Consider the following 27,500-nt stretch of genomic DNA (forward strand, 5'->3'; position numbering starts at 1 on the left):
TTGCAAATGTATTAATTTCTCATTGAATTTATTACGGCGGTATCAAGTCTCAGCTGTATGAGATCCCTCTTGTAGTTCACAAGGTCTAATGAGTTCCTTCCACGTAGAAAACTATCGTTATAGTGTATGGTAATGAGACTAAAGAAAGTGAAGTTTTATGTTTTGTTTTGCTTTTCTCCAGGCTTATTCATAGGTCTTCATACTGTATACTTTAATGTTTCCTTTTTAGAAGGTGCTGGGTTTGGGATTTTTCCCCAAAACTTAGGACATCTGAAATTTGAGCATTTAGGGTCAGCTTGTTAGTTTTCATCCTTTCATGCCTGCAACTTGCCCTAGTTAAACTTCAAGTGAATGACAAACTGTCATGCTTTTTGCATTTCGATATGTCCATTATGTACTTGAGTGCCCCACAAAATTTACAACAGTAGGTATTAACAGTGCCCAATACCTAAGTGCTAGTGTTACAATTCTGAATCAGGAACATTATGGTGGTTAGAGACTAGAACTCTGTAAAACACTTTTTCCTTGATTGGATTACTTAAAAATCAGTGTGAAATAGCTCATTTGCCTTGGTGGTGGATTACTTTCAGTTGCTTCTTTATTTCTCTGTAAAATTAAGTAGCACTTCAGGAAAGCATTTGTGATAGCGGTCTCTGCTAGTCTGTATCACCTACTTGCATATGGACATATTTTTAACAAGAACAGCCTCTACATCCATTCTGACAACAGCATAACTACGATGTTATCTTCCATGACAGTAAAGATTGTGTCACCTAATTCTGTTGCTAGTGCATGACCTTTAGAGAAAAGCTTTGTACTCAGTTCTTGGTGCTTGATGATTTTTAGTGTATTTCTTCATGCCTGGAATATTTTTCATCATTAGTACAAGTTCTCCTGATCACACTGAGCAAAGGCGTATGTTGCCTTGGTTATTCCAGGTAGCTCATTTTACTTTTTAATTTGTCAGTTTGTGATTATTCTACGTGCAAGAACACTACCTAAATAATAATGACTGTCAGATGCAAGAACAGCCTGAAGGACAGGTAATGTGCGACTATGGAATTTCTTCACTTTCCCCTCTAGAAGCAAATCAAGTGCTCTTTTTCTACTACCATAACTGGAGTGCTAAAGTACACTGTTTAAAGGGGCAGATGCAACTATCTCAGGTATAGCTTACCTTCCAAGTAAAAATATGTTTTCTGCAATGTGTGATGACTGAAACAAATCTAAGAAAATGTCCTCTGTCATAGTCTGTGGAAAAAGCATGTTTCAGAGCAATGCCATGCCTCTAAGAGTAGAAAAGCTTTAACCTGAAGGCATTTGTACTACTGTGAGGATAGGAGGGAGTTCATCTTGTTTTCTTCACAGACCAGTCTCTCTTTTAGTTTAAATGTGAGAAAAAGTTTACATAAGCTGGACTGAAAATTGAGCACAAGATGATGCAGTAGTCAAACTTGAATTCTGGTGAGCAATGATTAAATCATGATTTTCATGGATGTAAGAAATAGCATATTGAGTCTTGAGAAGAAAAAACAAATGTAGATTTCACATAGGGAAGATACCAGGAAACCATCAGTTTTACAACAGAAACATTTCTGGGAAGTGTCTCATTTTGTTGCAAAGCTAGCTAATACAAAAGCACTGAGAAATATTGATGATGTAGGATTTTTTGTATTAACTGTTTTTCAACATTACCATACTGAGAGTAAGGGTTTGCAAGGTAACTTAGTGTACGCTGGGGTAGCTTAAAGCAGGTCCGTATAGCTGTTAGAGAAATGTTAATACAAATGACAGCAGACTGTACACAATTACTCCGAATTAGCAAGCCTGCTGTAATTTGTTACCATGTAACTTTATATGTAGGTATTTAACTGTTATTTAAATATGCCAAGTGGAAAGGGAAAAATTGCTGCTTCTGCTGAAGCTTCTGAGCATGCTTCAGTAATGCTGCAAGCACAGCTTAATCAGTTTTCACTGATGAAAATTACCTCACTGAAAATACAAATATTCTACCTGTAAAGACGTTTTTTAAAATGTGGATTTCCAGTTTGCTCTGATCTGTAAAACTGTAATCATATAACAGCACAGACAATTGTTCCTCAAACATGAACTTTGAAAAAAAAATTTAAAGTTAGAAGTGTTCAGGAAGTTGGAGGGACAGTGAACTATAAACGTTCAGGAAGACAATTCCTTTAAAGTAGTCCAGATCTGAAATGCTAAACTTCTTTACTCTCATTTTTGATTAGTATTTTATAAAAACAACCAAAACCACACACATGCAGAAAAACAGAAAGCAACACAACTTACATATAGCACCTCTTTTATAAGAGCCTCAGTTACAAAAATACTACATCCCTCAAGGAAGACTTGGTAAAGATGAACTGGGAACTTGTATGAAAACAGCAAAGCAAATTCCAACACAGTCACCTATCAAAATATAATTTCTATCTTCATAGATGAAATTATTCTAGTAATAATGCTTTCAGTCATCCACTCCAAGTGATGCAAACCTATTAACATCATGTAAATACTGAGTTTCTGGTATGGGACACCTGCTGGCCTTTGTCTTTTTAGATGCTTTCTTCTTTTTGCGGGACTCAGACTTGGTCTCTGTCACCTTCTGAAAGAAGTCCGGAGAGACACTTGATTTCACTGTATTCAACAAAACCTGATAAAGCTGAGTCATTTTTGGAGATGAACTGAACAGATTTTCCACCGAAGGTGTTGATTTCAGCTCTTGATACAGACTGTGCACAAGGGTCCCACTATAAAGCCTGCTCAAAGGAAGGAGAGAATCCTCGTTTAGAACCACACTTCAGCAGAAGTACAGAAACATGCTGTTCAGTGAAAAAAAAAAAACTCAACTACGTACAATATTCAACAGTGGGCTCCTAAAGAACACCTATTCTAAACAGTGTTTTTTTTCCATATTCCTATCCTTAAAGAAAGGAGTCTAAATATAGTAAAATTGGCCAAAGGAGTTTATGACCCAGAAAATAAAACAATATATGAAAACATTTCAATAAGAGCTTATGTGGAAAACAGATCTCTGGAACATCCTTACCTACTTAAGTCTGGCTCTGAGAGAGGAGTGGAGAGTAGCTGGTTGAGATACAATCCCATCTGAAGGCAGCACTGCCACTGGCAAAAACTGTGTGCAGCATCTAAATCAAAGTCTTTATTTTGCAATTTCTTTTCCTTCCATTTCAGGAATTGGTTATATGCAATACTGTCATCTTCATGTAAAGCTGTGGGATCTAGGTTATGAATAGAAAAGGACAGACAAATGTCTGCTGTGAACAGTATGAAAGGTGTCTGCAGTGTATAGGGTCTACAAACCTCAAACGTCCAGTTGTATCTCAGGAAGCCTACATGGTAATGTTTTAAAATCTCAAACTTAAAGGCATAAAATTACAAAATACTTTAAGTATCAATTTCCACGAGAATCTCAAATTGTGAAATCAGTAATTCTACTTGTCAGGGAATTTGCTGCACTGTTCTGTGAGGGAATCAATTTGAAAAACAGATTGCCATCTCACTCCAGCCTACTTGGGAAGCAGGTGGCAACCATTTTCAACCAGCTTTTACAGTTTAGAACCTAAATAAATTGAATAACCCTGGCATGCATAATCTTTGGCATCACATCAAGGCTTCTTCCTAAATGAAATGCCACTTTACACCCTATTATGTATAAATATATTCCTGAAAGTATTAAGTCAACAGAGAAATTGTTTCATTTTCAAGTTTTCTCAGTGCATAGGAAGATAACAGGTACCTGTGCAATTTTTAGGTACAGCTGATTTTAGGAAAACTCATGAGAAGTAAAAAGTTATCAGAATGCATCAGTAGTAGTCATTCTTTTCTGATGCATGAGCATGTCAACAAAATTTCTGTAGCCTAATTACACCTAATTAATCTTTTAGTCCTTGATTTGCCTTTTTTTTTTTAATGTTTTACATGATAGAATAGCACTGTTTTACCTATTTAGGGTGTTAAATTCATAGTTAGCACTGCTTCTCTGCTCTGTATCAATGCAAAGAACGTGATACTTCAGGATATAGTGTGAATCAAAGCTAATTCATCTGAACTCACCATAAATGGGGAAAACCAAGTTACGGTACAGATTTTCACAGTAGTTGAACATCTAAAATTGTATTTTTTAGAGACATACCTGGATCATTAGTTATCCTGTCCAGTTCTTCGGATACTATCATTAGAAGTAGAGCCTTTAATTGAAGCAATTTTACTTTTGGTTCTGAACAATGTGTCCAATAACAAGTTACAGCAACAGGAAGCTGTAAGTGACTGGGGACAGATTCTAGGAAACTCATTGTCACTCCTAAAGTCTCCAGCAAAAGCATCTGACGGCATGACATAGGCACCTGAAAAAAAAAATGGAGTGGAAAAATAAAGGGAACAGACTTCATTTGCTGTAACTGATTTCCAAAATGCAAAGAAGATTGTGTTTAAGCTAACTAATACTTCGTGTTTTCTATTTAAAAAAAAAAAAAGTTATTTGAGCAAGTTTCACAGATACTCAGAACAGGAAGTACTTTTGAAATACAGCTAAATGTTAGGGAAAAGCAGTAAAAGTCTATTTTTACAATTGTTTGAGGTCAGTTAGATTAAGAGGTTTCGAAGTCTCCTACAAATCAGGTGATTTAAATTACACTCCTGTGCAAAACTTGACTTACTTGAATGGTAATGCCTATTCTTGGTATATTGAGAACATACCTACCTGTAATTACCATGAAGTCTTCAGTGTGAAGCTTGCCTTTCTTATTGGCAACATAGTAATTCCTAGCACATTCCCTCTTTGTTGTGTTATTTAACTTCTAAAATGTGGTGTTATAGATTGTCTACACATAGACCCTGCAGCAGAATTACAGCAAGCTTTTCAGTTGTAATTTGAGTGCTTGGTGAATCTAGATTAGGATGATTTTGCCTAGATCTAGACATCAATCCCAGAAGTAGAAGACAAATTGAAATCAGTTTTGCTAAGAGTGATTTGAATGCAGGGGAACCTTTCTTGCAACCTTCTGTTGAATTGATAATTCACATTTATTTAGTAAGGAGAGTTGTTGTAATAGCAGAAACTCGAATTTGGTAGAGGATACATACTAGGGCCAAATCAGGGTGTCATTAAAGTTTCTTAAAACCCTAAACCATGACTTCTCAAACTCTTGAACGTCTGCATGTTGCTCATTTAAATAACAATAAACTGTATCACAGTAGTGATGGACCAGGTTCTTAATGAAATAGCCACCAGCAGGTGATAAAAACACACAGATGTGCTACAGTTGATCTGAATGTCAGAATAGATAGAGCATATGACTTAAATATGCAGTATTAAAAGGCGCAGATTGTATTTCCAGAAGTTAAAAAAAAAAGCATACAGAATCTGTTATGGGAATAAGAGATTATTTCCCATTCAGAGGATGAGTTACAAAGTCTTAACCATTAGAATTTACACATATAGAATCGCTGATGGTGACTAGAACTAACCTAGTACAAGCTTCCTTTGATTACGAGCTGTGTTTTTCAGGTGCTGTTCTGTCTGGCAAGCAGCAGGGAACCACGTTAGCAGGATGCATACTCGTGGCAGGAGGAACTGCTGGACAGCTGCAAGGTTCACAGAAAAAAACGTTGATTTTTAGTAAAAAGCATGTGTCGGATTTTGTGTCTGCCTTTGGTCTGAAATAGCTATAGCCTGATCAAATGTAAATTAAGTTTTGTAGTGTTAGATTGCACCTAAATTTCATAAAGCTATGAATTCTCTCAATAACAAAAGTGACAAAAGCAAATATTAGTTTAGCGTAACACAAAGGATGAAAGAAGGGCATATAATGGAAAACGTAGGCAATGCTAATATATACACACTACCTGCTTTTCATAGAATTTGTCTTGGTACAGTAGGGGAAAAAAGTTATGAAATCTATGTAGCTTCTCAACTATCAGAAGCTAGGCTCAGAACCCTATAAGTACCTCAGCACTGAGTATTTACTTACTGAAGTTGTTTGGTTCAGGTATCATGTTTAGTGACCAGCTGGCAAACATCAGTCCCAACTATTTGTTACTCATGAAACATTGTTAACCATGATCTGTGGTGGCAACCATTTACCTCCGTTAACTTGTCCAAAGAAAAATGATCATCGCAAAAGTGCGGGGGTAGGTTTGCTGCTTGAACAAACGTTTTTTTAAGCGTCTTTTGGATTCTGTCGAATTCAAACACGCCCGGCGGCTTGTTGGCCTGCTTACTCGCAGAAGCAGCTTCCGAGCTTTGAGATGCCTTCAGGAGCAGTCCGTAGATAACCTGTCGGATGGGCAGCGCTGTGCTGTGCGCGCTAGGCCTCTGCATGTTCTCCACCTGAACGTGGAGGAAGGTACTTCTTAGTATCAGGGCATCGCTGAGGAACGGGGACAGTTCACCTTTCGCCAAGCCATCAAGCACCCACTGTGGCAACCCCGAGTTCCTGGCCGCCTCGCATTCGTACTTCCCACCCTGAAAAAAGTCCTCCAGGTTCACGTCGGACGGCGTGTAGTCCTCCATGGAGCTGCACAGGAGCTCCCTCACCTCTTCTCTCCGGCGTTCCTTCAGGTGCCTCACGACGTGCTCCACGGCCTCTGCGGGCCCGGGGAACTGCGCCAGCCACTCCAGCAGCCCCCGCATGAGGCCGCGCTTGCCCCGCCGCCCCCCGGGGCTGCCGGCCGGCAGGGGCAGCTTGCCGAAGAAGCCCTGGAGGGCCGGCACCTCGCCGTAGTCGTTCCCGCAGAGGACGGCGAAGAGCGGCAGCAGGCTCTTCTGCAGGCGGCCGAAGCGGCCGCAGAAGCTGTCGGCGGAGAAGCACAGCGCGGGGATGAAGCAGCCCGGCTCCCCGTCCCCGGGGCACACCTCCTGCCACTGGAAGCGGCTGAGCGGGCAGTAGCCCCCCGGCAGGTCGAAGACGCAGAAATCGCTGTCGAGGGACAGCACGGGGCAGCCCCAGCGGCTGGCCAGGGCGGCGATCTCGCGGTCGGCCTCGGCGAAGCACTGCACGAAGGGGACGCGCAGCCGGCGCAGCGCCTGCACGAAGGTGTGGCGGGCCAGCAGCGGCAGCAGGCAGCCGCCCTGGCCCCGGGACAGCCCGTGGGCAGCCCGCAGCCGCTCGGCGGCGCGGTCCCGCAGGGTGGGCAGCTTGCGATCGGCCGCGCCGCGCCCGCCGTCCAGCACCACGACGGCGGCGACGCCGCAAGCCCGCAGGCTGCCGAAGAACCGGCGCACGGTCGCCGCCAAAGCGCCGTAGTCGCCGCCGCGGCGGAATTCGGCGGCGGAGGAGAAGCACAGCCGGTGGTAGAGGCTGCTCCCGTCGATGACCAGCTTGGTGTCCCGCAGCCGCAGCTCGGTGAAGAACGCCCCGCGCTCGCCCACGAAGCCCGTCAGCCCCGGGACGCCCATGATGGCGCCGGGCGCCCGCTTCCCTCTCATGGCGCCTGCGCCGCCTCTCCTAGCGACGGGGCAGGGCGAGGCGGGACGCGGGGAGGGAGGAAGGGAGGTCCCGACCGCTCGGAGCGTGAGTTTGGGGCCGCCCGCGGTGTGTTTTGGGGTCCCGGCGTCCCCAGAGCGCCTCAGGGAGGTGTTGGTCGGCACCCGGCTGGTCGCCATTTGGTCTCGTGTCAGCCGGGCTGCCGGTAAAACCCTGGGCGTCCTCACTCCGGGAGCAGTCAGGAACAATAATAACGCTGCTTTAGTCTCGGCTGAAGGACTCTTAACATCCTCGTAAAGTTGTCGGAGGAATTGGCTGCGCAGCCGGCGTTCAGGAGGTTTGGTTGTTTTTTAAACGAAGGGATAAAAATAAACGCAAATACCTTCTATTTTATTTTCAAAAAATGCTTTGAAATAGTTAAAAACCAGGCCAGTGAAGTCATAGACAGGAAAATAAATAAATGTGAGGTAGTATATGCTGGTAATATTTGGAGTTTAAATATAAAAAAAGTGGGTTTTGATTTTGAGGTGAGAAACGGTAACTTGTGTATACAGGAGTTCTTAAGGGGTGAACAGAAAACCTGACAGAACAGGAAAACCTTATTGCCTGGAAAACAAGAGTTTATCCTGCCGATCAGAAAGTACCAGAGTATGTTAGCTGTTGCTAAAGGAACCTGAAGGAATTAAAAACCAGCACTGTATGTAAACAAAGGGGGGCTTTGGGGGAGTGCGGTGCTGTGCACAGAAACCTGAAAGCACCACCCTACCTTACCTTGTGGTAATAAAGGCAAGAGAGATCTAACCACAGCCAAGGAAGAAGGAAAAATTAAAGACATAGGGTAATCTAGACAACATAATTGCATTAGTTCAGCATCAGCAATGTGCCATGCTATAGAATGGGGTTTGATGAGGAAAAAAGGCAAATAAACTCTTTTTCCAAAGTATTACCAGATAGAGTATGCTGAGCTTTTTGAGGAAAAGGAGGCTTACCAGTTCTTTTCTTTGCGTTATTTCTAGTTGTTCTGAAGAACTTTAATGAAACTTGAAGTTGGAGAATATGGAAACTGGTACAAAAATTCCAGGAAGGCTGGGCTGAAAGGCTCATGGTAGGAGAGGCTACCAGCTGGCAAACTTCTAGAAGAATCATTCTTACAGTTAAGTCAGGCTGTAGGGTCTGTTGACTCTTCTGGGATATTTCTTTCAAAATGCAGGGGCTCAGCAATCCATCTGTTGTGGGCCCTTAAAATCTGACTGTGGCACCACAACTACAGTCATTGGCCCTGCCTTGTAACATTGCTCAGCAGCAGGTATCAAAGCATTTGCAAAGTTATATCATCACTCTTGTTATATATAGGGGGAATTGAAGCGTGGAGAGTAGCAGGTGCAAGGCAGGGTTAGAAATAAAGCACAGCAATTAGTCTTAGTTGGGTACTCTAGCTCAAGGGTGATATTGTGATGCTAAGGGTTATAACCCATTCCTAGGGCCAGGTAGGTATCAAAATCAGAAGGTGAGCGGTGTTAAGTGACTCTTCTCCAGAAAAAAAAAAAGAACAAATGGCTTAGCAGTTTTTGTAAGTGCAGTTATTTCTAAAAAGTATGTATTTTAAAACTACTGACTGTGTCTGGGATTTATGATGGCATCCATAAAACAACAACTTCCTGGGAGAATAATAAATGAAAAATATGGAAACTTTCCGGAACTGGCAATATAATATTTTATGGAACTCATCCTCCTGTCATTCTGTGCCTCGCCCCACTCCCAAACACTCAAACACGGTCCATTTATGCTTTCTAAGACAGATTTAGAGTTACCGAAGCAGTAGATTTTTTAGCTGACGTTCTTTGCAATTCATTTTTTTTTGTCCCTCTTGCTATTTGAAGGAGAACACAGAAACAGACTTTCTAGAGTGTTTTTGCTTTAAAAAGTACATGATTTATATCATTGTCAAGGTGGCTTCTGGTAATTACAGTTTGGCTGTTTTTCATTATATGATGACACTGCAAAGTTAAGCTCATTCGTAGAGCGTTGACAGGAGGTCAGCAGATGAGTATTAAAATAGGTTCTTACACACACACACACATGCACACGCAGTTATTGTTATAAAATACAAATTCATAGAATCACAGAATGGCTTGGGTTGGAAGGGACCTTAAATACCATCCATTTCCAACCGCCTGCCAAGGGCGCAGATGCCACCCACTACATCAGGTTGCCCAGGGCCTCATCTGACTTGGACTGGCCTAATCTTCATTTATTTTCTGCATTTTTGGGAAGTGAAGACAATCACGTGGAACTAGCAGTTATGTGGCTTTTAAAGTTAAGCATTTTCTCTTTTCCAAAACAAAGCATTTTCATATGCATGCATTGACTTTGAAATGCTATGGTGAGCAAACACGGTGTGGTCATACTGCATTGCAGCAGGCAGCACTGATTAGACAGCAGTAATAGCGCTGCTGATTGAAGGACCTTGCCACATCTTTATTTGTTCCAAAGGATCCTCAAGTACAAATAATGCAAATAAAAAGGCAAGGTAATATAAAGCAATATTGTTTTATTATGTGTAGTGAAGCACCTACACTTTATCATTTGGAATGGGGAAGGTAAAACAAAGTCATTTTAAAGCCATTTTCAATTATTGAAAGCCATAGAAACACCAGGGGGTTGCTTCTGCAGTCCCTGTGTTTGCAGAATTATGACCTCGGTTATGCAAGAGTTACAAATCAAAGTTAAGCTGTTAGAACTATTATAGCAAAAGAGAAAGGCGGAACTTTTGGAAGAAGTGGGTTTTATTAAAAATCTTGTAGGTTTGTAGGTAGCCAGGAAGCTCTAATTTTCAGAAGATAGCGGTGAATCCCACAGAAGCTATAAGGTCAACACTGAAAGGCAGGAGAAAAACAGTTGGTGAAATCTGAGCAGCAAATGAAAGAGCAAAGAAAACAGCTTTGTAGTTATTGATGCAAGTGAATTCAAAATTGTGTGTAGAGATTATGCTTCATTATATACAAAAATCATGAAATGTGAATCCCAAAACATTTTTGATGCCAGATATTATGGTGGTATAAAGACAGATGGTAAAGAAGAGTACCATATCTGAAGGGAACTCTCAGATGAAATAACAGGTGTAGTTGTCCTTGTTCTTGCAAAAAGCGCCCGAACTTTTTAATAAAGCAATGTATATACACCCGTGTTTCATTTTTCCTGTGTTATAAGTTCACTGAATTCATTTAAGGTTGTTTTAGAGGAAGGTTGACTATGTCACATCTGCATTATCTGGTGTTTCTTAATCAAGTCTGCTGCCTACAGCTTAGCAACTAATTATTACACTTAATTTTGTTGTACTGCAAGCTGAGCACTATAAACAGTGCAATAGAATTAAGCGAACATTTTCATAAGAACAATCATTGACTTTTTTTTTTTTTCTGTTTGAAGTATTTCCTCTGAACATCCATGGGAGAGTAAAATAATTTGAAAGCTGCATTCTAGAGAAATTTATCATTTCTCTTATGCGGAACAATGCTGAAATTTCAAGAAACTGCGAAGCATGTCACTGTTGCCAGATCTAATTCTGCTTGCTCAGATGCTATGATTGCAAGAAGATACACTATTGAGAGGAAACTTGGCAACGGAAGCTTTGGAAGCGTGTATCTGGTTTCTGACAAGAAAGCAAAACAAGAAGACAAATTGTAAGTAAGCTCTTCACATACTTCAAACAGAACTGGACTATGTTTCTTGCACTCTAGATGTTTTCTTTGCATTAATTTGTGTTCCATCTCTGATTTTGGTGTTATTTTTGCAGCCTTAACTGTTCAGTTTTAGTGAGAGCCTAAGACAGGAACAGACTTTGTGCTGACTCAGCATTCCAGCTGAATTTCTCTTTAAAACAGTTCATTAGATATGTCTATCTTACTGTGCTTTCATCTAGATCCTTTACAATTTGCTATGTATGACAGAGTGGAGGTAGGTAGCAAATCTCTGACCCTCCTCTCCATAGCAATGTATACCTCTGAAGCTTTCTAAATAATGGTTAGAACAGGAAAAATATACCTAACTTACCTATTCCCCAGTGTCATTCCTTGGACAAGTTGGTAATGTAAGATGCACACTGTGGAAAGGACCCCTTTGTTTATGCAGAACTGAAGTAAATTTCATCATTGTGAAATTTACAATGATAAGCAGCAGGGCAAAGGTGCATGCCAGTTTTCACAAATTCTCCATTCTTCTTTGTAACAAAATTGTTTATTAAAGGCTTAAAGCTTTATAATTTATAAACTATAATTGAGTAATTGTATAAATGTATTATGTGTGTGTGTGTATAATATAATTGTGTAGTTTATTTGTGCAGGCTTTGCATTTTGTAAATAAACCCTGTTGTTCAAGTTCTTTCTTCAGAACACTTAATAAAATGCTGGAGGTTTGCGTTCCATTCCCTGCTCCTCCCTCTTCATGAATGTGCCATTTTTGTTTTAAAAAACATGGAGAAAGAAAATCCATAATTTAATTAAGTCCAGCTACTACAGTATCTAGCTCTATAATGTTTCAGCCAGTTCTACGTGCTTGTTAAAGCTTTGAAATATAAAACATGAACATGAAAATATCAGAATTTCTGAATGTATTTTAATGGATGTCCCTCTTCATTTATGATGATCTCTTATTTACTCTAGGTGAATTTTTGGTAACACCTAATTGGTTGTTTTCAGGAATTGATACTATGTCACTGTAAGGACTGTTAGTGAGGTGTCACAAAAAAAACTCTACAGTACTGTTCTGATTTTATTTTATTTTATAATTGAGTTGTATAAATGAAACTTGAGGCAAATAGTTACAGTAATTCCAGTAAACAACATTTCTATTTGATATCTACCTTACTGACAGCAAATCTTCTTTTAATTGCCAGCAAATCTTGATTTTTATACCTGCCTGAATTAGGACAGGTCTCAAAAGTTTGGCTGAGAGCCCCGTTAGGATTCTGAAGCCATAAAGACTGAAGCACATTTTTGGAGTGCTGACATCTCTGTATGTGAGCTTGAAGTTGGGCGCTTGAGTAATGCATTCCTGGCTGGACTTCCTCTGTAAAGAACTGTGTTTGTCCATTGGTTTTAATACTTACAGCAAATGAAATTTAAATGTGAATGGCTTTGTTTTAATCTATTAAAGTTTGTGAAGCTTTTTATTTAAAGTCTTCAACATCCAATCGATGTGGTTTTCAGCCAGAAATATATTCTTCCTTTAAATGTGGGAGTCTGGGAGTCTGCCTGTCCTTACTGATGGACGTGTTAATGAGCACTTATATGATCAAAAGAGATTTTTCTGATTTATGTATGCCTCAGTTTTGCTGGTTATGACAATGCATTCTTGGCAATGCTGCTTTTTTAATAAATGTGTAGCAAAGACATACTAATTTTTCCTTTGTTTTCCTTCCATGTCAATTTACAGCTGTAACTTTGGATCAGGGTTAGAGGCTGCTAAGCTTTTATTTTTTTCTGTCTAGCTTTTGGATCTCTTTTTTAGGCCTAGCTATGATTTGCTACAAAAACATTCTGTAATGAAAACTTTGAAATACTTTCCACTAATATTTTCAGAATTTTATTTTTCTTGTAGTATCAGTTATAATGCAGGTAGGATCACAGGAACCCTTTGAGCTTATAAGACCATTCAGAATTCAGCTATTACTGAACTCATGCTTACAACATTAACGGGATATTGAAATATGTGTCTTCAGTTTTTGTTTTTCCTGCTATAGAAAAGATGCCAAATTTCAAAAAACAAGGAAAGTGTGTTTTGCTTTAAGTAGTTGTCATTTCTATTTTTTTTCTTTGGAATTTATGTTTGAGAACTTTAATTCTTAGTTACTGTGTTTAGACAAGCATTTACTGTATTTCATATCTGTTTTGTCAGGGATGAGGCTGAGTTTGTTCTCAGTGCTACTCAGGACAGATGCTGAGTATCAAATGGCATACTCTTTTTTGCTTTATTAGTCTCTTTTTACAGCTACAACACTATTTAATGAGCTAGTGCTGATGCTATTAAGTAGTTCATCATTTCATCACTAGGGGGTACTTGTGTATCACAGTTATTCTCCGTTCCTTCTGAGCCTCAAAGGTCGATTGAAGAGTGGATTCCCCCAGCTTTGTATTATTTATATGCTTAAAGATTACAAAAATACATGGTGAACGTGAAACCCCAAGTAGCATAGCGAGATAGAGTGTAGCCACTTTTTTCTACTTAACAATATCGATTTCTGATAAAATGTAACAGAAGCAATAACCAGTATATTTTCCTTTGGGAAATATATATATTTTCAATTTATTTTTTTTTCTCATTATGTTTCTTACTTTTTCAGAGTATGTTTCAAATTGTTTCTTACTCTTTAAAAACCAAAAACCTCGGAGTTCTGAAAGCACTGTGGCAGAAAAAAAGAGTTGAGATATTTAGGTCCTGTATGACCTCAACAGACTTAGAATTCTGTTTTTATTGTTTCAGAGATGGTCTAAAATGTACTGAGGAAAAAGCTACGTACAGCATGAACTCAGCCTCAGATAGTTGTTACGGTTTAAAGCACTATGAAAGAGCATAGGAGTAAATCATAAGAGTACAAATTCCCGAGATGAGTGAAATCTTGGATATGGGTACAGAAGTTGTCCAGGGATCTTTTTCAATTTTCCAGTAGCATGATGTCTACAGAATGAGTTAATGCAGAGACTAACAATGCATGTCACGTAATTTAATGTATGCTCAGCATAGCTTTTGCATGATTCTAGTAATTTTGGGGCATGCCTTGTAAGATACTCCTAAAAGATCTTAGCTGTGGAGAGCAAAGTATTATGCTGACGGTTCAGGTGGGACAGAGAGAGGGCTGATTATTTGGGGCATGCCTCAAGTTAACAGTTACTTCACATAAAAGTCTCCACGTAGAGCTGTTCAGGCCAGCAATACCCGTCTTTTACAGAAGTACGTGGTGCTTGGATGGGATCAGGACTGCTGACTTTCCAAGATCACACTAGATCACAAACATCAAGTGTGAAATGGCTGAATTGTACTGCCAGTGTGGTGGCGTATGGAGGTCTCATGCTGTACATTGCTCTTAAGTGCTGTGTTGAATGACTCTTTCTTTGCCTGTTGCTAGCCTCCTAATTTGTATTGTTTATAATTCATACTATTTTATATAGCTTTTTATGTTCATGGTCCTGTGTGCCTTCTTTTTTATTGGGTGTTCTGTAAGCCTTTTTCACTTTAATTTTGCCTTCCGCCCTCTCTCAACTAGAAAATTATATATTGCTGTAAACAGCTCTCAGTTACAGACATAGCTAAACAGCTGAATGTCTAAACTAAGTAAAATCCCTGGTCATAAAACACATTTTCTAATGTCAATGAACTTTATTTTCCTTTAAAAAAATAATAGTTGCTAATCATCATATATTCTTTAATATGCTGTCATAGGATCTGCTCACATTTTAGTTTACTTAGCAATAGCTTTTGTGCCTGGATGCCTTGCATATTGTCTTTTCCCAAGGTATATTATCCAAAATGGAGAGGGAGAAAACCAAACCAGTGATTAGGATTCTGAAGTGAACCTACATGGTGCCCTGTGTAGTTATTTGAGACTGGCCCTTGGCCTTAAGGATCACATTTCTGATGACTGCTTTGTGTAGACGTGGTGAATAGCTTTTCTGAGTTTCATAATAATGTCCTAAAAGGAAAAATGTAAGTTTCTAGGTTTAGATTTGTGACTAGCGAAGGTGACCTTTGTCCTCTTTGTTTGTGTAGAAAGTTATGCCATCTGTTCTCCATCTCCTACAAGAGCCTTTGATCATGTTGGATGATTCTCACCAAATATGACAGAGCATTGCCCAAAGATAGAAATTTGTGCAATTTAAGTGAAAGTAACAGAGTAGAGAAATAAAAAAAATATACAGTAGAGAAATAAAAATAGAAAATAAATGCCCTCATAAAGACAGAAGCCAGAACCTGGGGTGACTTCACTGTGAAAGACTGTTTCTCCTGTACTGGACAACCTATACAGGAGAGTCATCATAGATGTCTCGCTGTTCTGTAAGAAGCTATGGTTAGAATTTCTAACATCTTAGACTCCAAAGTCAGGTAAACACAAGAGGCATGTTTGTAGGAAAGCAAGCTTCTCAGTTCCAGCTTATGCAGAATGGCTTTTGTATATTACTTGATATTTTCCCCATTATATATATGCAGATCTTCTGGTTTTGAGCCAGGTACTGTACATTCATTAAAAGTGAAATTGAATTGCATAATATTGACACTACCTTTCTGTTCTAGTGGCTTCTAAAATGAGCTTATATAAATCTTTCTTTCAAATTGCGAACTGGGTTAGGTTTTATGTAACTGGGGTCCAAGTAAGGATTGCACACTCCTGCAAATATTTGTTGTGGTTTTAAATCTTTTCCAGGGGTTGAACTGTATTTAGGCATGGTAGATGGGGCTGCAAATCACTGGTTACCTGCTAGCGGAGTTTCATAATTTTTAGAGGGTTTGGCTCTTTTAAGAAGAAAAAATTATAACTTTAACCAGGGTAAAAATTATTTCTGTATGTAGTTTTGTTTGTTCTCCTCTTTTTCTTCTATAGAAGTTTCAAAGTAGTGAAGTTGGATCTGTGCCATTTTTTTCTTCACATTTGTATAACTTAAACGTTAGCAGCAAGGGACAAACAGTGCTACTCAGTCACTTTTCCAGACCCATGTATACCTGCTGTGGTATACGGTTTATTAAGAACGTTTTTTTTGCGTGCATTTAGCGTTCTCGGATCTCAAAGCACTTTTTAAAGCTGTGAAATATTTTTACCCAATGCAAATGTGCAAGAAACACAGAAGTTAAATAGCTTATTAAATACAGAACTTTTGAGATCCAAGGTCACTAATCTAAGGCGCTTGAACTTTCTACTTAATCATTACATAATGTCATCCTTAAAATGCTACTTTTCTGACAGATTTGGTTGGAACTGGACGGTAAGTCCATAAGTTGAGTAGTGATTGTTAGATGGACAGTTCTTTCTTTGGTAAACAAGGCTTATAAACATAGGACATTTGGAAAAATTCAGAAAAGCTGGTGGAACAATTACTCTGTGAATTCTGCTGCAACTTTCCAATTTACTTGATATTTGTTATTTACATTAGGTTCATTGTCAGTTCACTTACTCTATTATTTACATATAATATGTAAATGCTTTGGGACGTATTTGATATTATTTGCTAGGAAACTCAAGTCACTCCTGTGTGTGAATACAACACCAATTTTATTGGCAAAGGTACAAGTGAAGCTTATTTAGCAGCTCAGAAGTTATCAAGCCAGTACCGACTTATAAAACTCTCATTGATTTGTTCAAATACAGTCTCTAATAGGACAGACAAGGAAAGGATTTCAATATGGTTTCTAAGAAACAGTTTATATGGATTTTTACAAATGAAGTGTCAGTATGGCTTTAAATTTACTGGTATGTTTAGAGAAAATTGACTCAGTAAAATTTACAAATCACCTTCAAAATGCAGGACATACTTTTCTTTGTTTTTCTTGCGGATTCATGACTTGTGTTTGATTATGCAAAAGCGTATCTCAATTTTTGAGGCATTTGCTTTTGTTTCTGGCAATCATGGACTAGTGTTTCTTTACCTACCCATAATAATTAAATAACATGATTTGTACAAAAAAATAGCAGAGTTGTACCAGCATTTTATAACAGCCAACATGTTAATGTCCCTGCAGTCACTTCTATCCCTGTACCCCAAATAGTTTATTACAACAGGCAATTATGATTAAGGACAAAGTCTTTTTGTAACAGATTTATGTTCAGTATTAGTCTTGTGGGACAGTGCTTATAGACAGTCCCTGATAGGTAGTGAATGCCCTCATCAGTTGTGCAGAGTGAAGCTCTGGCTTAAGTTTCATTAATTCATAACCATGCATAGGCAAGCAGCCGAAGTACACAGTAGGTGACAGGGACTTCTGGCTCATAAATATTCAGCAGGTGCTTGCACGTCCCTGTGGTGGAAAGCACATGCTGAGAAGCACCAAACTCCCCGGACTGCTCCTGCGTGTGGTAATTGTGGGGTGTCAGCCCAACTTCTGCATCTGACTTGCATTATACCATTAATCTAGACTCATGCTATGATGCCTTGGAAACTGTGCACTTAGCTGAATAATTTATCGCATGGCTTTCAATTATTTATGAATGCTTATTACAAATGAAATAAAATATAAAGGTGGAAGAGTTTTGTAACTTATGAATATCCAAGCAAGTCAGCAGATTGCTGTGTCGTTAAATCCCCGCGTTTGCTGCCTGTTTGCTTCTCTGAAGATATTCCAAGGGAATGCTTGTTTGAAACTGAATCAATTAAAACAATAAAAATGACTCCCTGCCAGTTGCTGTGTGCTTGTTCACCCAGTCATGCTGTTGGCCGTTTTTCAACTCCCTCATTTGGTTAAAAAAGAAAAAAAAAAAGATTAAAATTCTTCAGGTTGTTTTAGACGTGTGAACAGACACTCATGATCTCCTTGGAAACTGAACGAAGGTGCAGTTCCTCGAGGACCTTCCTGATCGCTGGCTATTTTTAAATAAGCTTTTCTTAGTGAACCATCTTTTGCTCGTTTCAGGCAGGTGTGCTGTTGCTCCTTGATGTGAGGCTCAGGCTACCGTGTGTCAGCTGAGCTGCCATCGCTTCTTAGGTGCGCAGCCACTCTTGGCCCCAGATGTAAGGAGTAACACGACAAAACAGGGACAGAGAGTTCTTGCTGATTTCAGTAGGGCAGTTGGCCTTCATCAGCTTTCCACTCAAGTGGCTAAACGTGACTTTCCTATTCTGTGAGCAATGCTAGGGGAGTCGAGACCTGAGTAAATGTGCAAGTCCTTGCTGAAACCTCTGTATCAGTGGCTAATGCTCATGTGTTTTAGTTAAAGAGCACTCCTGCAAATGGAAATTGCTGTGGAGTGAAATTGTAAATGTGTTGTTTCACTTTTGGTAGGCAGTTGCAGCGATGGCCAGAATTTTTCAGATCATTTCCAGTTCAGGCCGGTAGTGGTTTAGAGACCAGTTCGATAACTCTGGGCTCAGTCAAAACAATTCTCCAGTTCTCACTGGAGACTGTGTGGAGAGGTGCTTTTGTCCCTGCCTGCTCCATCCCTGCCAGTGCCCAGTCTTTCCTGCATCCGAGCTTGGTGTTAAGGACCTGCAGACCCACCTTGCAGTGAGAACGTGGTGGTGCCAGAGTACAGCAGAGATACAGAAGACTGGAGCTACTGTTAGAGCTCACTATAGCTCTGCCACCTTCTCTCCAGTAAACCTACACTTAAACACAGCTGCCACAAAGCTCTGGAAACTAATGCACTCACGCATCTTTGCAGAGGGGCATGCAGATAAAATTGATAGAACACCACGGTTGGCAGTTTGACTGACTTTGACTAAGTAGCCAACTTTACCATTTTTAGTGAAAATTTACGTGAGTGGGAGGCAGAGCTCCTTAAGGAAAATACTACTTGGGTTTACTCTAAATTTCATCCCTGACAGAGCTGATCTCCCATAAGCTCAGAGCTGCAGCACCCGCCAGGTTGTGATCTTGTGTGCAGGCAGTGAGTGGTGCTGGTGGTTGACTTAATCCTTTTTCATAATGTTTACAGGCAGTACTTTCAACACTGAGCAGAGAAATGTGCTTAAGGAATTGCTGGTGAATTACTGGTGCTTTGAGGTGAACAGCACAGACAGAATTTAATGATTTTGTAATTAAGCCAATACCTTGAGATCACATCACATCGCGTTGTTTTTTTTTTTTTTTTGAAACTGAAGTTCGATTTTTATGCATTTGTAAGCTAATTTTAGTAAGAAAATGACAGGTTACAATATTATTACTTCAGGTTAAACTGTGACCACCTGCCTCAAAGATACTGTACGTTTTTGCAATATTTGTATATGCCTGCCTATCGTATCTCGTTGCAGTATAGCCTTGTTGACAAGATGTTTTCTCTTAAGTTTGCTTCAAGGATACGGTAGCTTCTTCTATGCAGAACTAGCCTCTGACTCTCTGTTGCAGTCAGCACATTGTAATGAGAAAACCACTGCAGTGAGTGAAATAAAATCTGGATTTTCTGGACAGTCAGTGTATTTTTCTTTCCTTTTTTCTGTTTTTAGGTTGTGCTTATCTGACACATTAGTAAATGAATTCCTAGTTCACTGTTTCTGTTACATGCATGGTGTGCCCTTCATGTGTTCTAAAATAACTTTTCAGTGTTGCCGGGTAGTTGCTTTGGGTTTGATTTGCACATATTTCACGGACTTCTAAGACCACAGTATCTTATTTGGGAAGCCCAGGAAGTATTGAAAGATTTTTATCTAGCAATAGATATTATATACAGTTGATTTCCCCAGTTGCTTGATCTGCTTTGCCTTTGCTTGTAGACTATTTAGCAAAGTCTACAAGCTTTATGCTTTAAAAAGATGTAAGCTGTCCTTTTGTCTCTCTCTTCCCACCCCACCCAGCCTCTTTTTTTTTTTTTTTTTGGTACCATAGATAATTCAGTGCGTATCAGAAATAAACATTGAAGGAGATGCCTGCTGGAAAGAGACGTGGGAAGAAAGAGTTTTCTCATTAAAGTTGAAGCAATTAGTATTTAAATTACTTATGGGAATTAGTTTCACAGAACAGACAATACTGTTGACATAAATATCCTTGCAACATTGAAAGGAACATAATTCTGCTTACAAATATGTTTACATTCAGAAAAGAACCAATTATATTTTACATCAGAACATGTTGTAGTTTGAATTTCTATGCAATGAATTCTTACAGCGATTATTAGTGTGTCTGGTTTTCCTTTGCAACTTCCTGCTCTTCCAAATTGTCTCTCTTTTAGGTAAACTGATGCATATAGACGAGGTGATGTGTAGGTCTTTCTTCACAATTTCTAATTTCAAACTGATTTCAAAATTCAAACTAATTCCTATAAATCAAGACTCTTTTTTGGCAGATGCTGTAGCCCAAGACTGCAAGTTGAAGAAATGTAGCATGTCAATTGTGAGATGTTCAATAACATCATAATGCCTGAAAAAAAATGCTGCATCCAAGCTTATTTCTCTGATGGTATCTCCTTTTTTCGAAAAGGAGTATTAATTAGCAGTGAACAGTTAATAGTGAAATGTATTGTGTGTGTGTAATCAAAACACAATAGTAAAATGCTTGTTTTAAAATGATTTGGTGTTTGGTGAAATTAAGTCTTCAAAGACAGAGAGGATAAACAAATATTTAGTCCTTGTCTCACTCGTCTCTAAAAATCCACTTAGGTTAGTAGCAGTATTACATTTAATTACATTCTTAAATAATACTAGGCTGTAGAAGAAAAAGGTGAATGAACAGTAGATGGTGATAATGCAACACTTAGAGGTGAAGTACTGCTAGAAAAAAAAAAAACCTAGCCCTACATATGCAGGTATTTAGCCTGTACCCCATAATGTATTTAATAAATTTCCTGAGTAGACACAAATCTCTTCATTTTAATCACAGTATGCCAGTATTTGATTTAGAGCTGAAATGTCCTAACGCAAAATGTCTCACAGAGTTATTAAAAGTAAATACATTTGAATATTTCAATAAATAATATTAATAATGCTTTCATACATAATAGTAATATGGCTTGTTCAGTTCTGTGGAGAATAGCACAAAATACTCTGCTTTGCTTTATAATTACAGATTTTTTCCAATACTGGCACATATGATTGTCCAAGAATAATTTGGAGTATGCCCCTTTGTATATATGAGAAATTGCTAAGTGCAGAAGAAAACTATATAAGCTCAGAGCTAATGTATTTCAACAATGTCTTCTTTCATATGCTTGTCCCAGGAAATGTATTCTGTGGTTCTGTGGGATACTAATTAGGAACTGTTGATTTTCAAATAACCACAAACTGTTTACATCAGGAGCTAAGCTGTTCAGCATTACTGCATATGTTAGGGCATTTAAAAATTAAACATCTTGAAAAATATTTGTAGGTGCTATCATTGTGACTTGTTGGAAATGAAAAGTGAATCATCCATTTCGCTTGTGAAATCTCATCACCGCTTGAAGATAGTTAAGCACTGTTAAGTTCCTTAAGATGTTTATTCAGAAACTGAAATAATCTTTAATCCATCTACGGACATCACAGTACAGTGCTCATACTGCAATTGAATTCTTAGTTAACTTTTGGATTAGTTCTCCATGGTGCATGCTTGTGAATGTTCATGAATAGCAAAAATAGACTGTTTTGGACAATTGTTGATGAAATGACGGGTTTATGGCTTGACTATTAAATCAATATCCCAATGGCTGTGGGGATGATAGAAGAAGCCCAGCATTTGATTTAAGAAGTTGTGCTGCAATTCTGAGGTGTGAAATGGGTTTATGACTTGACTAATAAATCAGTAATGGCCATGGGAATGATAAAAGGAGCCCAGCACTTGATTTAAGAAGTCGTGTAGTAATACTTAGGTTTGAAATGTTTTGGCTAATAATTAGACCTATATATGTAAGTTGAAATAACAGATAGCACTCCTCATTTGTTTTTTATTGGAAGTGTGGTAAGTGACTGTACATCTTGATTTTCCCACAGATATCAAGTGTTGTTAATGTCCTATAGGTGTTTTTTTCCTTAATTAAAATCAAGTAACCTTTCTGGGTAGAACTCTTTTGTGTATATTGACTTTTTTCATTTTATGTTTTCACCAGCTCCTTTTCTCTCTAACAGGTGAATGGATGTTTTTAAATTATGTGAGCATGCAGATACTGGTGCTCCACACACAATGGGTAAAATGTGAAGAAGTATTTGAATTTTTAATAGGAAATTGTAAGCTGCAGGAGAGTCAGTCACTGACAGCAGGCAAAGAAATCTGTTAAGATTACTAGTAAAAGGATAGCTGTATGCGTGGTGGGTGAAAATTACAGTGGAACTACAAGACCAACCTAAGTGAGGGAAATAGATTCCAGATAAAAGGGTGTTACATAAAATCAGTAAATATTAATTGCAGGTAAAACCTGAATGTGCCAAAGTGCAAAAGTGCGAGGCCGAAAAGAAAGCATGTGGAAACTGGAGCAGTGGGCAAGTAGCTTGACATGAGGAGTGCCTCATGCGCAGAGGGCAATGTCAAAGGGAACCTGCAATAGCAGGATGTAAAGTGTACAGGAAGGGGAGTTTGAGCTAGGGACAGGCAGGACTATATATCAGAAGTTAGATTCCAATAATACAGTATTTTCAGCGTGAAAGCTATCAACAGAAATCTAAAATTGTGATTTTAGAACTATGCCATTGGCTGTAATGTGCAAATTTCATCAACTGTACAATACTCTAGAAGACAACTGACTTTGAGAAGCAGTAATGATGGATGACTTCACCTTGCCTGTATGCAGATTGTATCCTTGTTACTGAATTTCCCAAAGAAGCAGTTTTAATACAGTGGAAGCTGTTGTGTAGACAGGACTTGTGCATGAGGGCTGTGGCCTCTTCTTTGTTTTAGTCCCTGATTGTAGTACTGTGCCTTCTCAGTTTGACATTTAATGAACAGTATTTAAGAAATCATTAATTAGATAGGCAGTCCCCTAATTTTAATGTTTATGACCAATTTCATACCCAATTACAGACACAGTACAAGGTGGTACGTTTTGATAGAATTGCACGTGGTCCTTGCACTGAAGAGTTATCAGCATGAAGAGGTAGTTTTACAAAGGTCAGAGTGGATGTAAATACAATATACAGATATGGGTCTTGCCACAACTCTCCATATTGAAGTTGGGGTGACTCAGAAATATAAACTATTTGGAATAATGAATTTCCAGCTTTGCACGCTGATTTTGTGCTAGCAGGTCTTGGTAATCTCAGGGTGCAAGTAACTGAACAACTGCCTGCATGAAATGAAATTTCTGTTTAATTAAAACCTTCACATTTGGTTCATTTATTCCTAGAGCACACCCTCTCGGTGGTAGTTTATTAAACATTCTTACTCTTGACATTAAAAGAGTGTTGTATTTCTTTTACTTCATTATCGGCTAGCAAATGTACCTAGTCAATAATTCATGTTGCAGTTTACTCAATAAACAGAGTGCCTTTTGAGATAGGCTGTCGTCTTTTAAAAATTGCATCTGATCCAATAAACCAAATTATATAATAATAAAGCATGCCATCAATGTAAACAAATACCAGATGGGTTGTAAAACATTTAATTTTAGATCAGTGCAAATAGGCTGAGATAAACACTGCTGTGGCATATTGTCAGTCACTAGTAAAACTCGAGAAAGGATTCCCACTGGGTGTCCATATCCTCGAGGATTCCACCTATGTGCTTGTTTTCTCTTGTTTTAGGTCTCGCTCTATTTCTCCCCATTTGCTCCACATTACTGCACTTGGAGGCACGGTGTGCTGGCATGGCTGCGTTTCAAAGCGTGACAATGCAAGCTGGCAAGGCTTTGCTGATGAAGGCCAGGGGGTGTTCCCAGAGAAGTCCTGTGAGCCGGGGGACTTTAGAGATGGGACAGCTGGTTTCTGTGTTTTGGGGAGTGGGCTTGTCTCTGGTGTTTTCCCACCTCAGAGAGGATCGCTGCTATCAGTACCACATTCATTTTTCTCCAGGATGGATGTAAAGAGTGACAGACGGTGCTTTTTACTCTTTAGATGTGAATGCATTCACTTCAAAGGCCCTTTCAGTTGCAGTCAGTTGGAGATCAAGTTCGAAGTGTCTTCATGCTATCAAATTGCAAGGCTAGCTTTCTATTCACACAGTTAAAATCTGGAGGCTGTTACTTTGTATTGAACTTTAAGATATCTGCTAGCCCTTCAATAACTAAGTTTTCAAGTTGTGTGGTCACTGACATTGTATCTAATGTGCTTCTGTTTCTATTCTAAGTTAAGTGCAATTTATAATAATAAATCTAAACTAGCACATCTTTTTTTTTGACATTATATCAAAAGGAGTAGTTCTAAATACTGCGTTCAGAGGACATCCACATTTAAGTGTTTTACCTGTTTTTTCTTGTTTGTTTGTTTTTTTTTGTATGTGCCACTCAAATCTATGGTTTCTTAGTTCATTCAAATAGTTTTGGACCTTTTAAGTCTTGCTGATATTTGAGCCTTAGTGGCAGAAAAGATAGGGGCAGCTTTTATGAAAAATTTGACTTTCAGATGGGCTGGTATACTCTAGATGGAGACCCAACAAAATCTTAGCAGGACAGTCTATTATTTCCAAGATTCATACTATATGTTCTGAAAACGTTTCAAAAGATTTGTTTAAAATGCATTGTGTAACCTAACTGCATGTTTCTAAACTGTTCAATGCATACAGATTTTCAGCAGATGGTACACAGGTACTGTAGCTGAATTATGTGCAGAGGTAACTTATCAACCAATCTTAAAATGCAGGTTGCATCACATAAACAGAAACACTTTGTCTCTTTCAAAGTGTAGAGCTAGGTTCTTTTGGTAGAGGGGACATTCATTCAGGAATGGTTAGCTAAGAGAAATTTGTTCTTTTCTTAAGAGTACTTTTTTTTTTTTTTTTGATAGACTGAAAGACTATCAACTTTATAGATCTATCAGCTTATTTGATATTACCAGGGGTGCCAAATTTGAGATATATTGGAGTCTCTTAAACCACAGAGAAGGATAGGGTAGAGTGAATTTAAGCACATGAATGTGTTTTATGTATTGAAAAATACAGTTAATTTACATAGACAAAATTCTAACTGAGTGCTTTTAGCTTCAGCATTTTTTCTTCTAAGGTTATCAGTAAGGACCACTTTAGATCTGGAGACTATTGCCCATTTTCTCTTCGAGACTTCTGAGACCCTGACATAACTTCTTTGCCAATACTTAACCGATACAGAGTCTTTTAAATATAATTTTGAGTTTATTTACTGAAGTACATAAAAAAGCTTTGCAAAAGGCATAAACTCCAGTAGTCATCTTCATATTAAATGTGGCAAAATCAAACTCACCTGCAGAAGCAGTACACATACCAGTGGCATGCCAATATGCTTAATCTTGATTTCATGACAAAAGTTTTTTTTCTAGATCCAAATGTCCTCCAATTCTGGCTATGAATTAGCATTATGTAGCAGAAAACTAGTAACTTATTTACAAAAACACGTTTTCCTGATTTGTTCTGCTGGGAATGAATTTTAATAAGAAAAACACCCGTCCTGTTGTCTGACAGCTGTTGACAGCATCAAAATCACTGAGTGACTAAGATGACAAGCTATCCCCACACATCAACACATCAGGCTTTTATTGCTGTCTTGGGCATACAAGGAAGTTGTATTAAGTGATGTTTAACAAGGACTCTGTTTGTCAGTTCTGTGATGTGATCTATATGAAGGAAAGAATAATGTCCCCATGCCAACTGAAGATGAGAAGATTGTAGTAGGTATTACCTGTCTTTGCAGTATGAGGCTTGTCTGTTGAGATGCAGACAAAATAAGTGGCACATTTTTTCATCACACTGCCAGATGGGGACTAGGCAAGTTTAAGTAAAAATTCATGCATTGTTAGTAACTGATGGTTGAGATTTAGGAATAAATTTTCTTATGAAGTAATACACCATTTTGTCCTTAGATCAATCAAATTACTGTAGTTTTATCCCTGTCATTTTTAAATGTTGTGACTTTACAACCATGCAATATCAAACAGGAAATCATCAAAAGCACTGTGAAGACATTCCTTCAGTGTGGAACTCACCTTTCATGTATTCAACTTATTGGAAGTTCTTCACTTTGTTTCAATAAATTACCATGATATTCTCTAGTAGTCTCAAATGACTTTCAGATAAAGATCGGTGAGCCATTTCTAAGCGTCTCTTAAGACTGAGGCAAAATAGTCATTAAATACCTCAGCCTTCTTCATATCCCAGGTGACCAGGTCTCCCATTTCCTTCTGGAGAGAGCCCACAATTTTCCTAGTCTTCCTTTTATCACCGATATACCTATAGAACCCTTTCTTACTGCCCTATATGTCCATGGCCAAATTTAGTTCTAAATGGGCTTTGGCTTTCCTAACCTGATCCCTGGCTGCTCGGACAATGTTTCTGTATCCCTCCCAGGCTACCTGTCCTTTCTTCCATTCTTTGTATGCCTTCTTCTTCTGTTCAGGCTTGTTCAGGAGCTCCTTGTTCATCCATACAGGTCTCCTGGTGTTTTTGCCCAATAAAATAAATCATTGTCCTGACTTTTAATCAGAAAAACAGTCACAGAAATACTAGCCTATGATTTTTCTCATGCATCCATGGAGAGACTTTGGCAGAAGCAGCAAAACCAGACTGTTTCTTGCTACTTCTTATTTCTTGTATGAATCTTGAACATATGCTCTGAGTGGGTTTGAAATCACTTAGATTCGATTTTTTATTTATGTTTACTATTATGCAGTAATCCATGGCTCTGAAAACATGTCATGAAGAAAACAGCGCATTAGGGAATTGGTGTGAACAATCCTTCAAAATTTCATCTTTAAAATGTTGCTTAATCACTATGGTGACTAGCATATTTATGGCATTTAAATGCATTCTTTTTGTTTACCCATATTTGCCTCATTATTTTGTATTGCCAACTACTTGGTTAATGTTATTATTTTACATTTTAAGAAATTATGATGGGTTTATGAGCATTATGTGATTTTCTATTTTTCTGTTTTTATTAATATGAGTGTTTATTTTTTCCTCTAGAAAGGTCCTGAAGGAAATCTCTGTTGGAAACCTAAAGCCTAACGAAACAGTTGAAGCAAATCTGGAAGCACAACTACTCTCCAAATTAGACCATCCATCCATTGTCAAATTTTATGCAAGCTTTGTGGAGCGAGATAGTTTCTGCATTATCACAGAGTACTGTGAGGTGAGACTTTTAGATTACTTGGAAGAAATTTGACAGAATGTGTGCTTTAAAATAGGGTCTTAAAAGAAACATAGCTCAGTTGTGTTTTTTTTAATGTTTTAGTTTGAATTTTACTCTCAACTTATTCTTTAATTGTGGCATCACTTGCTATTTGTTAGGCATATTTCATAAACACAGTATTACCT

At 38.5% G+C, this 27,500-nt stretch overlaps 2 protein-coding genes across 9 annotated transcripts in view; one reads left to right on the plus strand and one right to left on the minus strand.

The window, feature by feature from the left end:
• Positions 1-2,303: 2,303 nt before the first annotated feature.
• On the minus strand, positions 2,304-7,530 carry ASTE1 (asteroid homolog 1). Its single transcript, XM_013197762.3, has 4 exons — positions 6,122-7,530; positions 4,172-4,382; positions 3,065-3,257; positions 2,304-2,774 (listed from the first exon to the last, which is right to left on the minus strand). Exons 1-4 carry the CDS (start codon positions 7,463-7,465, stop codon positions 2,483-2,485), a joined length of 2,040 nt encoding a protein of 679 aa, XP_013053216.3. The 5' UTR covers positions 7,466-7,530; the 3' UTR covers positions 2,304-2,482.
• Positions 7,258-27,500, plus strand: part of NEK11 (NIMA related kinase 11) — a 106,964-nt gene continuing 86,721 nt past the window's right edge. For 2 of the 8 annotated variants that reach the window (XM_013197759.3, XM_013197753.3), the window contains exons 1-3: positions 7,441-7,800; positions 10,893-11,146; positions 27,150-27,315. In XM_013197759.3, coding sequence (XP_013053213.3) covers positions 10,977-11,146; positions 27,150-27,315 — 336 coding nt within the window. In that variant the 5' untranslated portion in view covers positions 7,441-7,800; positions 10,893-10,976. The other 6 variants (XM_013197754.3, XM_048077976.2, XM_013197757.3 and 3 more) reach the window with 6 other exon arrangements.

This window comes from Anser cygnoides, chromosome 2, assembly GCF_040182565.1.
Source record: "Anser cygnoides isolate HZ-2024a breed goose chromosome 2, Taihu_goose_T2T_genome, whole genome shotgun sequence".
NCBI classification, from domain to species: domain Eukaryota; kingdom Metazoa; phylum Chordata; class Aves; order Anseriformes; family Anatidae; genus Anser; species Anser cygnoides.

What these genes read in the sequence shown, in the direction of transcription:
- ASTE1 (XM_013197762.3), bottom strand. Translation starts at nt 7,465, where the DNA reads ATGAGAGGGAAGCGGGCGCCCGGCGCCATCATGGGCGTCCCGGGGCTG. An exon ending in CTTTGGACAAGTTAACGGAG is followed by an intron (nt 4,383 to 6,121) that starts GTAAATGGTTGC and finishes TTTTTTTTTCAG; the next exon opens with GTGCCTATGTCATGCCGTCA. An exon ending in TCAGAGCCAGACTTAAGTAG is followed by an intron (nt 2,775 to 3,064) that starts GTAAGGATGTTC and finishes TCCTTTGAGCAG; the next exon opens with GCTTTATAGTGGGACCCTTG.